We start from the raw sequence: 17,100 nt of genomic DNA, 5'->3' as shown, positions 1-17,100 counted from the left end.
GACTTGTTGACCACTTTGTGAAGTCTCTTTAAAGTTGTCTCAAGCTATCTGAACTTTTAATACTAACATGTTATACTTAGGTTTAGGGAAGAAATAATTTCCTCCTTCCTAGGAAAGTTATCTCCCTTCCCCCAATTGTTAATTTTAAGTTTAAAATGTCTTTTTCTGCGTGTTAACTGGTGTCCATTGCCTCAAATAATAAAATTAAAACTTTTCAACTTTTTTTGCGGCAGTGCAATTTGGCATTAAAGTCACCTGGAAATATAATTTTTTTTTCAAACATAAGAGTATATGCTTACGAACAATAAAACAATTTTTTCAGTAATTGTTTGTCACGTTGAAAAAATATATAAAGTTGTTTGGGGGGCTGACTCCGCCTACCCCTTTTGTGACGTTAATCGAGGCAGACTTGCCTGCAATGCGTATAGTAAACACACGTGCAAAGTACATGTACGTCCAAGTCGTGAGTTGGTACATTTCAAAAAGTGTTTTTCTTCATTCAGCAGCAATACACCTGTAATTGTGTTTACTCTACGCATTACAGGCAAAGTCTGCCTCAATTGACGTCACGAACAGCGCCCTCTCGGGTCAGGGTCTACTCTTAAATTTGTAAATAACATAAGAACTGATTTTTTAAAACCTTAGTTAACTGTTTATTCACATTCCACTCATCAAAACACATATATTAGTGACAAAAGCTTTATTTTGAAAAAATACCACTTCCAGGTGACTTTAAAGAAGGTTAAAAGATTACAAGAATTTGAAAATATTCAACACGACACAAATTAATTTTACATAACCATTGTTAATAGGAAGATATTATTGAGTTCACTTATATTAGAGAAGTGTGCTCAAAAATATAATTGTTAGAAAGACAGTGATATGCTTTTTTTATTTATTTTTTAAAACGGTCAATCTTTATGTTAGCTATTGTAGTGCTTTGGAACACAAGTTGAAATAGACAGGTCGGCTAGAGTAAAGATCTCACAAAACAAGAGGCACTGGACCGGGTATCGCATTGTGTGGCAGCATGTAACGCCATGACTCTTGACAATATTGGTACATGGGAAAGGAAGGGCACCAACATGTGATAGGTAGAAGTAGGAATGTGTAAAAAGTCATGTGATATGTAGAAGAAGAAATGTGTAATAAGTCATGGCCAAAAATGTATGGGCCAAACTCATATAAAAAAAGACACCGATGTGAAAACTGAAATGATGATTGAAGTAATATTTTTCAATCCATCTTAAAATTTTATAGATTTGAGAAAGTGTTCCTGATTCTATGCCTAGAATATAAGAATTTTTAAGCATAAGAACATACCTGGTTCTATTATCTCTGCTGCTCTTGTGTAATTGAGTTCATTGAAGACCAGGTTTAGATATTGAACAGCGTCCTGGTCAGCAATGTTGTGCTTTAAACACAGGCTAAAGTACCTTGATAGGACTTCCTTTTTAGGTGTATTGGGAAGTATGTATCCATTACCAGAGAGATAATCCAGAAGAGGCAAACCACGGTCACCAGCAGCTTGATTGTCAAGAAACTCACAAAGATCATTCACTTTCTGGTCTGATAAGCCACCAAACATCCTCACCTCCTCGCACGGTCTTCTTCTGATTACACTTGAAATGGCATTCTTAATAGCAGACAAACAATAAATGAATGAATAAAAATATTATACACGTTTCATTTTTATTTTGAGGTAGAGGGATGAATAGCAACACACTTGAGAAAAGGCTGTATCTTAAATTCCTGAAAACATCTGCACTTCATCGGCTCCTCTTATTTGCCCATACAACCAAGAGACTTTAATAAATGGTTTTTGTAGGTCGTAAATTTACAAAAACTCATCAACAACAAACAATTAACAATCAACAATATTTAAATCCATACAAACATCAAGTTGATTTTACAGAAACTGAAAGTGTATGAAGGCAATGGCCCATTACGTTACAAGCAAACGCTTGTAGGTTTGGATGCATAGCATATCGGTTTATTTTAAACCCTTCAAACGACCATTTTCCTTTTTGAACAACACAAAGAGTAAAATAATTGCAACAACAGGTTGTTTTTCTTAGAGTGTACATAAACTCATGTTGATTGATTTTAGAGGAGTAAGGCAGTAGGGATCCTACATTAACTCATATTGGTTGATTTTGAAGGATTGGGTCAGTAGGGATCCTACATTAACTCATATTGGTTGATTTTGAAGGATTGGGTCAGTAGGGATCCTACATAAACTCATATTGGTTGATTTTGAAGGATTGGGTCAGTAGGGATCCTACATTAACTCGTAGGGATCCTACATTAACTCATATTGGTTGATTTTGAAGGATTGGGTCAGAGGGATCATACATAAACTCATATTGGTTTATTTTGAAGGATTGGTGCAGTAGAGATCATGCATAAACAAATAGCTGTTCTGTTTTGATAACACATGGCACTTAATCAAAACTTACATTTAAAATTAAAAGACATTGATGGACACCTTTGGTAATTGTCAAAGACTAGTCTTCTTACTTAATGCACAAAATAACAAACCTGTGAAAATTAGAGCTCATTGGTAGTCAAAGTTGCAAGATAATAACTGGGAAAAACACCATTGTCCCATGAACTTGTGTGTCTTTCAGATGCACCTTGATTTTGGCACCTCAAAATCTAATTCTGAGGTCTCAAAATCAAATTCAAGTATCTGAGTGGAAAATTACCTGTCTCAAAAACAATTATTTTGAGTAATTACTAGTAGTGTCCAGTGCCTTTAAACAAACTATTTTAAGATAAACCTTTATGAGAAAATTAGGAAAATTCTCTTTAAACCTTAACATTTTAACAATACCAAGAGGTTTGGGCTGTTGTATGAATACAAAACACCTTTGATATACCTATCAAATTGATGGTAAGACCGTTATACTCACAGTGACTTCAGTCATTGGTTTACTAGGCATAGTATTATCTCCACTCCCATCAGTATGGCATGAAGCACGCTGTCAAGTGCAAAAAAAAAGAATGTTCCAAACATATCAATTTAATTCTTTCAACACATCTTAACACATTACGGACACAATTAACCACACTGTAAAATCTGGACTGTTACATTTCAGGACGAGAAGACGTACCAAACAAACAGTACTTTAATCCCTGATGCAACTTTTAACATCTTATTAAAAATGTATATCTCTCTATTAAAGAATGTTCACAAAATGCTGCCAATGGTCATGTAGTGGTAATTTAATTAACGTTATTTTTATAAAATGCTTCATCTCCCAAATTCTTCAGCCAATTTGCAGCCTTACATGGTTCAATGCTTTATTTGCCCTAGCAAGTGGCGGATGGTCACCGTTTGGTGGTTATTTCATTAAAAAAATGTAGGCGTTTATTTTTGCATTTTAAATGTGTTTAATTTATTTTAGGACATTCTTAGAATTAAGTGGTCAGTAAGGGCCAATCAAAACAAGTCTCCATGTGGTGCCTAAATTTGTTAAATAACACACTTAAATTTCCATCAAAGTCTTGTTTTATATAAGCCTATTATTTATTAGACAATTGGTACAGATGAAATGTTTCCATTGTAATCTCTGCAGTTCCTATCCTTGAGTATTGTTGTGCCAATATTGCATTCAAGCGAAAGCATTGGTGGAAACCACAAATAAGCATCAATTGTTTACCCTGACTTATATCATAGTTTCATATTTCTGGAATTCTCTTTCATTAGTTGTTTTTATATACTATTGCTATAACCGATACATTTAGTTGCCTGTAGCTCTTACAATTGAATGAGCAGCATCGCACATACGCCTCTGCAGAGCATCACAGGTGTGGATCAAGTTGTTATTCCTCATTTGAGCCTGTAGTGTAAAAATGAATCCAATCAAGCATTGCGGTGCACCAATGATGACTGTGTATTACGGTGCAAAGTCAAGCGTTAAAGCCACTCTTGCCGAATGAATTTACTAACACGTCCTTAACTTTTTCGATAAAGTTTTAATAACGTTCAGACACACACAATTTGCATTTATCATATTTGTATTCATATAATTTTCTGTTTTACTGTAGGTAGAGCATTTACTTGTACGTGCATTTGTTTGTACTTGGTTGCCTTTAAAACAAACCAAATTTTCCTATTGTTTTATTTATATTTTTTTATTTGAAAATACACAAGAGGGAAAAATTACCATTCTTAATATAACCAGGTGAGGTTAGCGGTAACACCATGTGATTATCTCTCTTTGGCTAGTGTTGGTTCTGAAAAGAACCGGTGGTTGACAACTGAACCTTTGGATCAGTATGCTCTGATAGTCTTCAGGAGGATGCTTGACTCTGTTGTTGAACGCTGCTTTAAGTACTGCCTTGGAAATTGTAGCTGGGCATTGCTCTATGGTGTAAAAATGTGGGAACAGAAACGAGAAAAGCTGGGCTGAGCTCGGTGAAGCATGTTGGCTGGAGTTGGAACTGAAAACTCAAAAACCCACCACTGGGTTTGGGTAGGGAGTGTGTGCTCACTAAACTGAAGTTCATCCCCAAGGCAGTACTTGGGTCTCAGAATTCATCACTGCAATAACCTATCTTTCTGATATTTTGTATATACTCAGCGCCTTCAGTACCTTGTTTGGTAGAAACTGCGCTATATCAGACTTTGATATTATTACTATTATTATATTATTACTTAAATAGCGTCCAGCAAAAGAGTCCAGCATCCTCCTAAAGACAACCATAGCTTACTGATCAAAACATCCCTTCAGTTATATTTGTATCTTCCTGGTTATCTCTAATAATCATTTTTTATTAATTATCTGAAAATACCCACTAGCTTTGGCCCAACATCGAGTAGAAGCTGCCTTCCTTGCCCATCATCTCCTTCTTGTTGCTGGTAGCAATTTACAGCCATGTAAGGAATTTCATCTTTGATGCCTCCCCTAATTCTCACATTGAATGAGACTGAATTCTGAGAGAACGCCCATACATCCTCTTCTCGGATCTCCTGAACAAAAAAATCAATTTGCTGGGAACTTTACTGCTAGAGGAAAAACTCTCCTTTTACTATGATATCACCGGCTCTCGTAAAAGATACAAATTATTGTTTTCTGTTGTCTGGATTGTTTGACTTGTTTTATTACACCGAAGTAAGACAATGAGTAGCATATTACGCTGCAGGGAGGCACAAGGCGGCTTCCCCCATCATTTAAAAATTATAAAAAAATATTTAAAAAGGGGGAAAGTAAAAAAAAAAAAAACGGAGAGATAGAAAGTAAAAAGAAGAACAATTGAATAGGGACTATAAAAAAAAGAAAGGGAGAAGTAAAAAATAATAAAGGGCATTTTGTTACAAAAGCCTAACAATAAAAATTAGGATTATAGGTTTATTCAAGAGTTCTTTTCAAGTGTACATTCTATCAAAACTTGCCTAATAATGATATATTTAATAAAGATTAAGAGTCCTCCCTAGTCTTCAAATATGCAAAAAGTCAAAAGCTTCCAGGAACTGAACCAAGTCTAAGTTTAATTAGGGGCCGTTCATAATTGTTGATGTTTTTAAGGAACACTGGTACGCAGGCAAGTCAAACTTCGCTTTTTTATTCCTATTTATTAACCTTTTTTTTTTTTTTATAAAAAGTGAGTTTCGATTTTCAATTATGTACCTTGACCCACCCACCCACTAATTTGAGAAGAAAAAAAATTCAAAATTTAAAAAACATCGACAATTATGAATGGCCCCTTAAGATATGAATATTCTATAGCATATGCAGAAAGTCAAAAGCTTTCAGGAACTGAACCAAGCCTAAGATTAATTACGATATAAATAATCTATAGCAAGGAGAGCTTTTTTATACCAAGCTAAAAACATAACACCTTAAAGAGGGATCGGCTGCCTCACCCTACCCAAGGGCTTTGCCCCTAGACCCATACACGGCTTCCATGGCCAAATACTCATTCTGTACTTGTATTTCCAAGTCTCCATTGACAATTGCTTTGGTCTCCTAAAGGTTACAGGTAAATAAACTCAAATGTCAAACTTGTTTCAACTGATGTAGTAATTACGGTAATGTCTTTGTGTTAGATTTCTTTACCTGGATTGTTTGTGGTCTCACTTCCCATCCCTCAACGGTTTCTGTCATCTCCACATGCATGTGTCCTCTATCTTTGACAAAAATCATATTCTTATAGGTATCCAACATTTCTGATCTTAGTTTCCTCTCAAGTTCCTCAACTCTCTGCGAGACAAACAAAAATGTGGAATAACAAGAAAGAGTTTTACTATTCAGAACAGCATGGTATTTTAAGCTAAAAATTCACAAAAAACAACAACCAACTACGGCATCTTGTCCAACTTTGTAACAAAAGAGTTTTAATTTAAAGACCTGGTTAAACGAAAACGTCAAGTCGTGAACTTTGCTGAATTTCATTTAAAATGTTTTCAATGAATAAGAAAATCGAGTCATACGATTATAAATAGATTTTAATTGTGTAAAAGAAACAATCATTTTGAATACCCTTATCCAGCGCTTTTCTGATAAATTTGCGAAAAGCTGTTACGTAATCACTCTTAAAACGTTATAGTTGGGAGCTCCAATTTGTTAAGCCGCTTTGTTGCAGCGTGAAGGTATAACAAAGCAAACTCCCACAAACGACGTCAGCGGGCATTGTCCTTTGACGGGGCCGTCAACGGCAGAAGTGTTTTTAGTTTTTGAAAACCTTTAGGTTGGGGCCTGATTTTTTAATTGATAATTACGAAAATTTCAGAAGTGTTCACATATCAAAATTACATTAAAATGGTAAACAACTGCTTTATAAACAAGTTAAAATACCAATTCCGTTAAAAACATTCCGCTCAGGTAGCTGTTTAAAATTCTGCATTTTATTTCCTATAACAACTTTTACATGTGCATTGTGCATCCTTTCAAATAAAACAAGCATGATTCCTACAATAGATCTGTGATCACTGATTTCAACATAAACACTTGAAATACAACTCAAACATACAAGTTTTCCGATTTATAAAAGAATTGCTTGCCTACCCCCATGTAACTATATGAGACAGGTTCTACATAAATGAGTCGCTTGTCGCACAACCCGCTTTCCAGTACAGGACTGTTGAATGATGGGAGGGTGAAAAGAAATTAATCTTGACGGGCTGTTTCCCCAGTATGGGTCATATTTTAAGATTGTGACATAATTTATTTTTCAAAAGGTCATTACTTTTGAACCAAACATCATACAAATCGTCAGCGTTTTCACGAAGTAGCACTCTACGTGCTTAAGGATTTTTTTACACATTTTATTTTTTTTTACATTTCTGTTGATAATGCACGAAGACCTACAATTCCATAATGTTTCGAAGCTCAGACAGCTTTACTTTTTTAATTAAGCTAATTAGTGTTTTCAATTTTGGCACAAACGTGGCATTTTTTGTTTTCATGAAGTAGCACCCGAACCTCTGTTTACCGTTGTATGCATGGCACGCACTCGAGTCAAAGTGTGGTAAAAACGTTTTCACGAAGTAGCACGCAAGTTGTGTGAGCGCGCGCGCGCTGACCTAGTTTCAAAAATCAATACAAAATGCTGTGTTGTAGCATAGGCGAGTGCTACTTCGTGAAAACGCAAAAAGACATATTTTGCACTTTTTGGGTTTCACGAAGTAGCACGCATCTTCTCTTGTGTCTAGTTTCATAATTAATTATGCAAATGAGTCAAAATAAGATTAATTGATAAGTTCAAGTCATCAAGTATCTACATTGAAAAATTTAAATGGAAATACTTTGAAGTTTTGAAGGGAGGCGGGTTTCTTAAAAGTGTTCAACTTCAGAGGCCGTTTTCTTTGATTGTTGTTTTTTGCTGGTATAGCAGTGAGTGCTACTTCGTGAAACCGCTGACGAAATGTGTAAGATATGCCAAACTGAAGCTTGTTGGCTCTTTTCAGCTATGTATAAAACCCAATAAGTGAATTGTCCCCCTTGTGACTTGATTTTGCAGAGCCCATCAGATATTTTCATCATGAAGAATTCCTTAAACGTTCTTTAACAAATTTGGAAAATCGTATTACCTCCTCAGACACCCTGTCATCCTTCCACATATAAACTCGAAAAGTATAACTCCTCAGATCAAAGATACCTCCAAAGGCTCCAACTCTCACACAAATTCCATTACTACCCGATGATGTGCCAAACAATGCAAACCCAGTGAAATGATCGACCAAAAAAATTGCTCTGCCTCCCTGAGCAGACACCAGCTGACCATCAATGCTGCTATCAAGGGCTTGCCAGGCTGCTGAAGAGGCTGGACACATCTTAGCAGTAAACTTCCAGCCAGATGAGTCTGCATGATGAGGAAAAGACAACACCACACTGTCTTTAAATGTGAGACCTGGAGGACCACATTGAACCTCTGGTGACAATTGTTTCTCTTCACTATTGACTTTCTCAGCAACTATTTCATCAGGGTTGACATAGATATACACCAGCTTGGGAGGGCCTTCAGGTATTGCACCATGCGGAATGTAAAGGTGCACATCATATTTCTTCAGAGCCAAAGTGCCACCTAAGTTATTGAAGAAGCCAACTGCCATGTATGGTAACTGCAGCAAGATGTCAGTCTTCTCTTTGGCACTGATGATCTTAGTCTGCTTGTCAAACTCATTCAATACCTCTTCAAGATGAGAAAGCGGTTCTGGAAAAGAAAAAAAAGTTGTCACAATAAAATAAGACTCATACAAGTATCAATGCAATTTGAAACTGTGCAATTGAAGTGAGATTTGCAAAGACACCTTGTAACTAAGTCTCTTAGGAGCTATGGTAGTTCATATATTGTATAATGTACTCTTGCTGTATTTTGCTTATGTTTATAAAATGTAAACAATTTCTGTACAGCGTTTTGAGATTTTTTTTTGTAAGACACTTTATCAAAAATGAATAACTATTATTATTATTCAGGGTAACCTGACTTCCATGTCAAACTACAGAGGCATCACCTTAGTGTCAGTTGCTGCAAAGATCTACAACAGAGTGCTCCTTGACAGAATAAGACCTATCGTCGATCCTTATATATATAGGATTTGAGGCATTGCATGGTGGGGTATCAATATATATTGGTTTGGTTTACGGTAACACCATGTGTGTATATCTACTTGCCAGGTACAGTTGTTCTTAGGGAACTGTCTTGCTTATTCTACTGCCGTGGAGTAGAAAATCGGAGGTTCGGGAGACTTCTCAGTTCTGAAAAGAACTGTCCTGCTTTATAACTATTACCAGGGCGGATGGTATAGAAATTTGACTGGACTACTACTTTAGCTTATAGGATCGTAATAACTGTACTGCCGTGGAGTCAGTTCGGAATTGGTCTCAACGTTTCGACTAGCTTGCTCTAGTCATCGTCAGGAGACTGAAGAGGTAGAGAGGAGTGGGCTTATTTATAGGGGTTCAGTGGATCCACTGCAGTTCAATCAATGCTCTGATTGGTTGTGTGGTTGGCGGGCTCAGGACCATTGTTAGGGTTGCCCATTGTGTGAGAAACCTCTCGGGTGTAGTGAGGCGTATCAGTAGGTTGGTGGTTGTTGGAGGAGGAGGGTGGTAGGATAGTGTGCCAAATGCTGCTGATGAAATAGCCGATATCTTGTGGCACAGTGTCGTGTCTGTGTATTTCGATAGCTTCCCTTATGCGCCTTGTATACCAATGTCTCTCAGGTGCTATGATACGAGCCTGGTCCCAATCTATGACATGGTCTAAATCGGTGGAGTGTTTGACAATGGCAGATTTGTCATATTCCCCTCTGCGGCCGTGTGCTTTATGTTCTTTTAGCCTGGTAGTTAGATCTCTACCGGTCTCGCCAATGTACACTTTACCACAAGTACAAGGAATTCGATAGACCCCTGCCTGACTGCTAGAGTCATGCTTGTCTTTGTGGGTGTGTAGCTTAGTATCCAACTTGTTGCGAGTTCGGTAGTAGACCTTGATTTTGGCCTCACGGAGGATCCGTTGAATTTTGTGTGAGGAATGACCAATGTACGGAAGGACCGCAATGGGCATATCTTTGGATTGTGCAGACTGAGAGTTGTGTTTTGAAAGGGACTCTCGTTTGTTAGGTTTATATCCATTCGCTTTTAGCACTGTGTTAAGGTGCTCCAGTTCATGAGGTAAGTGTTCCTTATCACAAATAATGTGTGCCCTTTGAATTAGGGTCCGGTTCACTGAGGCTTTCACAGAAGGAGGATGGAATGACCGAGCGTTGACGAAGCGGTCTGTATGGGTGGGTTATCTGTATACGGAGTGTACTAGAGAACCATCAGTCTTCCTGGAAATGAGTACATCAAGGAAAGGTAATGAATCGGATGTCTCAGTTTCCATGGTGAACTGAATATTAGGGTGTTGGCGGTTAATGTGACTAAGGAAGTCATCAAGGTTTTCCAATCCATGCGACCAAATTATGAACGTGTCATCCACATATCGGAGCCAAAGTTTGGGTTTGAGTCGAGCGGTACCCAGGGCTTTCTGTTCAAAATCTTCCATGAAAATGTTCGCTAAGACTGGGGAGATAGGAGACCCCATGGGGGTTCCTAAAGCCTGTCTGTAATATCCATCTCTCCATTGGAAGTATGTGGACTTCACGCATGTCATTAATAGATCATGAATCTGGTCTGGCGTTAGGCTGGTTCGATCGGTTAGAGTATCATCTTGTTCTAGTACCGCTTTGGTTATTTGGCAAGGTTCATCGGTGGGTACGTTAGTGAAAAGAGATTTGACATCAAAACTCACTAATATATCGGATGACTGTAATTCAATTCCCTTGATAATATCTATAAACCCTGCTGAATTGGGTACATGGTGAGGTGTTTTGCCCACAAGTGGGTGTAAAAGCTTGGTCAAGTGTTGGGCGAGGTTGTAGGTAGGGGAACCTCGAGAGGAGACAATAGGGCGGAGCGGTTTGTCTGGTTTGTGAATCTTTGGCTGACCAAAGAATCTCGGGCACTTTGAGGCCGAAGGCCTGAGTTATCTGTACAGTGGAGTGGATATGGCAGTGCTACGGTTTAGGGAGAAGAGTTTGGCAGCGAGCTTCCTTTCAACTGATGGGATCGGGTTCTTCTTTAGGCGGACATAGGTAAGCAAGACAGTTCCCTAAGAACAACTCTACCTGGCAAGTAGATATACACACATGGTGTTTACCGCAAACCAATATATATTGATCCTTATATACCTAAGAAACACCCAGGCAGGTTTTCGTGAAGGCCGTGGCTGTGTCGACCAAATTCACATCCTGAGAAGAGTCATGGAGGGTGCAGCAGCCCAACAACTACCCTTTGTACACAACCTTTGTAGACTTCCAAAAGGCCTTTGACTCCGTCGACAGAAAACTCATGTTTCCCATCCTTCGTCATTATGGTGTACCTTAAGACATGGGAAGGCCATCCGCTTTCTGTATGATGGATCGAAGAGTGCAGTGCTCGTTGAAGGAGAACTGACCACAGAGGTTCCAACAGACACCGGAATTCTCAAGGGGGATGTCTTGGCCCCCTTTCTCACTGTTTATGTGGCTCTGACTACGTGCTATCAATCTCCATCAAAGACTCGGGTTTTATAACACATCGAAGGAGATCTAGTAGAGCGCCAGCTCAGATTCTGAGTGATTTGGAATTTGCAGATGACATCTCACTCTGTGAATCAACCCTGGAGGGCGCAAGATCACAACTACTAGATGTCTCAGAAGCTGCCAGATCAGGTGGGCTCAAGATACACACCAGGAAAACCGAACTGATGACTACTCAACCATGTACAAACCTAACACTCAAAGGAGAAGTCATCAAACAAAACAGACTTCAAATATTTGGGGTCAATGAAGGCATCATCAGAGAGTGACATACGACGACGTAGATATGTAGCATGGGGTGCTTTCTGGAAACTGGGAAGGATATGGAAGTCCTCTACTGTGACTCAAGAGCTAAAACTCAACATCTTCATCAAGACAGCCCGCCTACCTATACATGTACTCCTATATGGCTGTGAGACATGGATTCTGACCAAGCATCTCACTCAACAGCTATTGGTTTCAAGGCCATTGTCCAGTCTGTTCTGGGTTGGTCTGCTCCCTACCTAAGGCTCTCCTCCACTTGACCCTGCCCGTCATGTCCCTTGCATTGATTTCAAGCAGTTTATGTCATTTGACACGGAGCTCTGCCACATCTTGCGTGGTCGACTAATGGGCGAGGGCCCACCCACAATTATGTTGGTACACCTCTTGACCCAGTTTGTATCCTCCTTTTTTTCCACATGACCGAACCACCTCCAGCCTGTGCCTCCTCAAAATGGTGCCAATCCCCTCCACTCGGGGGGGGGGGGGGGGGGGGGGGGGGGGGCCGTTACACATATTCATAAGTGAATACATTTAAATATCAGGCGTCTGCGGCTTCGTCAAGTCCCTGTCCCGCGTGGGAACAGGTAGGGGAAATACAGAGCATCACAAAACAACAGTTTTCTGGCAATGACAAGGGATCGGGACTTGAGTCAAGTCTAGTGTCTCATTGGACACCAGGGGCGGATTGTAATAAAACGGTCTTAGTCAGCGGTCTAAGACCAGTCAGTTATAGCCGGCTATCTGTCTTAGCTTAGTCAGTCATTAAGCCTGTTGCAATAAGCCGGTCTTAGATAAGTCGGCGAAAAGTAATGCAATACGAACAAATGTCCCATTATACTTAGCACTTCTGCAGTCACTGGCGGTACGGCATTGGATATCAAATCTGTGAGTTGTATAATTTTTACTCTTGGGAACATATATTTACGATTCACTGTATCATCATCAAAATGCCTCTCATGGGTGTAATCTATTTCTAAAATACAAACTCGTCGTAGAGCTCTTTGCATCAAATCATCTACAACTAACAAATGCAGCGCCATCTTAAAAAAACAAAACAAAAACCGATTATAGCCAGCTCAGAGCAGGCTTAAGATTTAAGACTGGCTATAATTAAAGACCGCGCTATTGCAATCGGTCTATAATTAAAGACTGTCTAAGCGCGTTTCAAGTTAGCCGGCTATAGTGCATAGACTGGTTTAAGACCGCTTGGTGCAATCCACTCCTGGTCCATCACAGTAGCCAACAGCATGGAGCACAGTAGTGAGCCCTGTTGTACGACGACCTTCTCTTCAAACTCCTACTTTCCCCTGCTTCTGTCCTCGCCACTGTACTGCCATCTGTTGGAATACGACCTTCTGCCAAGATGGAATTGCACAAAGCTGTCAACCACTGTACACTGACACCAGCAGAGGCCCCCAACATCTAACGAACCACTCCAGATGGACCAGCGGCCTTCCCATACTTGGTGAGCTTCAGTGCCTGAGCCACCTCCCATTCTTTGATAAGGCAAAATGGGCCCTCCACCACGTCACTTTCCACCTCCCTGTCCCACTCATCTCCTCATTGAGCAGCCGCTTCATGTATCTCTTCCACACGTCCTGCTTGGACACCTTCACTTTCTGTCACGATGTTACCATCCTAATCCTTGTCACAGCTCGCACCAGTCACATCCTTCCGCTCATTCACCATCTGCTAAGCAATCTTAAAGAAGTGCCTCCTACCCTCACCACTCCGTAAATCTTTTGTATGTTCCTTTGAAACCATAATTGTAGTACCATAAGCCGACCATAAACAAACCTCATATTATTGTTTGTGTTATAACCAGATAGTAGCGCCATTATATTTTGGTCAATCTGTGACATCATTATGACGTCATAATATGTACATCAGTATTTCGTCATATTATGGTCAGCTTGTGATGGCAATTTACTGGCACGACATCATTTGCATATTATGCAAATTTTGAGGTCAGACTTAGATGTGGTTACATACTGCAACAATTATACAACAAATTTATCGGTAATTAGATACTACAAACACGTTTTTTTTTTTTTTGTGTTAAATATCAATAGATTTTGTGATAAATTCAATGTGTGAGCTAAATTTGACAGCTTAATTCCAAAATATTAATTAAAACTACAAAATTTTAATTACAATCTATAACACCCATGAATGCAAAACTCTTGAAACCGATTGGTATATATACACATGCTGTACCATTGAATAGTATATAGGTGCGGTGACTAGAGGTCGACGAAGGGAGATCAAGCGGATTGTATGTGTGCATTGTATTAATTGATATTGTTAATAATTAAAAATAAACTAACTAATAAATAGTAAACATAAAATGTTGATGTAAAGTCAAGTTTGGGGTATTCTAATGACGTCTAAACATGTCATTAATTGACAATATGCCGACGTCGGTTTGTGGTTGGAAAAATTACGTTGTATCATGGTCGATTACAGACGTACTACGAACTTTCACATAGAACCATGAGCCGACCGTCATCCGACGTCAGGATTTGACGTCATGTTTTGGGAAATTTGCCGACGTCTAAATGACATTCATTTATTGACCGTCTTTCGACGTCGGTTTGTGGTCGGAGAAATTATGTTGTATCATGGTCGATAACAGACGTCCTACAAACTTTCACATAGAACCATGAGCTGACCGTCATCTGACGTCGGATTTGACGTCGGTTTAACGTTGCTATGACCATCTTGTGCCTGCTGGGTACCCATTTTATCCCCTGGTGAAAGAGAAGCAATTAGTATCTTGCTCAAGGACACAAGTGTCATGACCAGGATTCGTACCCACACTCCGGTGAATTTGCACCAGAACTTGAATTTGATGCTCTTAACCACTCGGCCATGACACTCAATACCCTGGACAGTTTCGCTAATCCTATTGGTGGAGAGTGCGTCACGTGGGGGTGTTTAAACGGTTGATAAAGACACAGCTGAAGCTGTTTTAGACTTGCTGTCTTCGCGTGTTGGGCGCGCAAGCTAATGTACGCCATTTTAAATTACGCGAAACGCAATTCATAGCTATTAGCAACAGCGCGTAATGTGTGTACACACACGCGCGTACACACACCGACCGACGCGCACAAAACATTTTTCAAATTTTTTTAAAATTCGCAAATTTTGAAAGAAAGAACAGTGTCACCTAGTCTATAATTGTGAGATTCTTTCACTTTTTAACATAAGGGCATTTATGACTTTTATAAAAGGACTTTTATATAAGGACATTTATAAAAGAGTAGTGACTCGTTCTTAAACGGCCGTTTAAAACCTTGGAGGGGCGTGGCCGTGCACTAAAGGCCCTCGTCTTCGGCTGGGGCCTTTATCACACGGCCACGACCCTGCCGATTTTATGCGGCCCTTTAAGAACTCGTCGCCTACTCTTTTATTCCCTTATTAAGAGAGGTTTTTTGAGTCACTTTCGTGTGGGACACTGATCATATGGGACATTTCTTTTCATAACAAATACTACTAATAAGTGTAAACGTCTATTTGATTATCATCAAAAAAACATTGATGCGCATCCTCTGCTACAGCGCTTCTCCTCTCGGAGGATTTATAGGGGTCAGCCTTTGACTGTTTGCTCACCATTTCTTGCTACCATCTGTGTAACTGCTTGAGTAGTCTGTGTGATTGAAGTATGTCCTGCAGCACCCAGATTGCTGTCTTCCTGATTAACAAAAAAATGTTTAAAAAAATGGTTATACATTCACTCCCATGTAGTCCAAAGAAAATTTTGTGCACTTCATGGCAAAAGCATGACACTCTGCAGTTTGCACTCATGTACTTTATACACAAAAATACAATTTCAGATCGAGAGCCATCTCTGATTAGGTGGTCTTGGCGGCAAATCTGATTTTAAAAAAACCACAAAACACAAAAAGTATAGAGGCCTACAATTTTCATCGGAGATGCTACATGTATGTTTATTTGTGGAGTCCAATAAAAGTATTATAAAGTTTGTCAGACTTTTATTGGAACTGCCATTTTCAAAACTGCATCCTCATTCATTTTTATAAAAAAAATGCAGGCTTAACACTTGGCCAAAAATCCAATCTCAGAGATGGCGTCTTATCTTCAAAAGTGTATAAAATACACAACTAGTGGCCTACACATTAATTTAAGTTTATATTAAATAGCTTAGACTATATCTTACTTTAATATCACTATCTAAAGTTTGATTTTCTTATAAAATTTGCAAAGATTTCCGATTGGACACAAATAGTCAAGACTGGTGGATGCTACAAGATTTCTGTATTTGTGTATTTTGTTTGCTGTGAAGACCTTGAATTTAATTCTGAATGAGACATATTTAAAACTAAATCTACAGTTCTGCATACTGAGAACTCCTTCCCCATATTTTAACGCGTTCAGCTTGTGTCTGCACATTGTTGTTTTGTTGAATGATTACTTGTCATAGTGAATTCCCCTTTTTGATGGCTCATAGTTACCTCGGTAGAGAGTTTCGCCCTGTGCAGTTGCTGGTTTAAGTCCTCGTCATCAGTACCTTCTCCTTTATTACGTCTTTGCTCGTGGGGTATTCTTTTGACAAAATCATTGTACATTATTTAAGAGGGATATAGTTTAGTTATTTAATTATACAAAATGACGAATTCTAAAGCTCGTTGAACCAGTTTGCATTGACACTTGGAGACCCCTGTGAAGCTCGACAGAGCTCCAAACCCCACTGACAGGAATGGAAGGGACTGGTTTCCGGGAAGATGGGGGAATCAAAAAAAGCAAAAAGACAGTAACAACATATCGCAGTACGGACACTTACCATACGAACAGTCCATTAAGTGTTTCACCCTCACATAACTTGCCTTTCAAATAAGTACATATAAGGGCCAAGTAAAATAAATAACATCTTGCTCGTCCCTGCCAGCTCCATCTTTGGACGCCGCATCGATTTGTTTTTTAAATTTGTTATAAGAAAAATAATAACAATTGTGAAAAAGAAAGAAAGAATGAAACAAGAAAAGTTGCGTTTAAAAATACAAATGCCCTTCAAGCCAGTCCGTTTCTTGACATTTGACACTATATAAAATAGTGTTGTTGGTTTTTTTTCCACAAATAATCTTAGCCAGTGTTGTGCAATATTGTGCTGCGAATACTCTACCATGTAGGTGGGAAAGACCAATGGGTGAAAATAATAATAATAATAAAACGCAGGATTTGTAAGGCACACTTTCTCTGTATAGGCATTCAAAGGCGCCGGTCTATAGGTCAATTAAAGAAAA

At 38.9% G+C, this 17,100-nt stretch overlaps 1 protein-coding gene and 2 pseudogenes across 3 annotated transcripts in view; all 3 read right to left on the bottom strand.

The window, feature by feature from the left end:
- The window catches only part of LOC139951235 (uncharacterized), a 90,446-nt gene that overhangs the window by 8,944 nt on the left and 64,402 nt on the right, over positions 1-17,100 (bottom strand). For all 3 annotated transcript variants that reach the window (XM_071950011.1, XM_071950012.1, XM_071950013.1), the window contains exons 17-24: positions 16,312-16,402; positions 15,449-15,530; positions 8,039-8,661; positions 6,066-6,209; positions 4,805-4,978; positions 3,768-3,845; positions 2,916-2,984; positions 1,324-1,636 (exon numbers count right to left, since the gene is read on the bottom strand). In XM_071950011.1, coding sequence (XP_071806112.1) covers positions 1,324-1,636; positions 2,916-2,984; positions 3,768-3,845; positions 4,805-4,978; positions 6,066-6,209; positions 8,039-8,661; positions 15,449-15,530; positions 16,312-16,402 — 1,574 coding nt within the window. The remainder of the gene's footprint in view (positions 1-1,323; positions 1,637-2,915; positions 2,985-3,767; positions 3,846-4,804; positions 4,979-6,065; positions 6,210-8,038; positions 8,662-15,448; positions 15,531-16,311; positions 16,403-17,100) is intronic.
- On the bottom strand, positions 9,137-10,335 carry LOC139951705 (uncharacterized; annotated as a pseudogene).
- On the bottom strand, positions 10,417-11,363 carry LOC139951798 (uncharacterized; annotated as a pseudogene).

Source organism: Asterias amurensis, chromosome 19 (genome assembly GCF_032118995.1).
Source record: "Asterias amurensis chromosome 19, ASM3211899v1".
Classification (NCBI taxonomy): domain Eukaryota; kingdom Metazoa; phylum Echinodermata; class Asteroidea; order Forcipulatida; family Asteriidae; genus Asterias; species Asterias amurensis.
This window is presented reverse-complemented; position numbering and strand designations above follow the sequence as displayed.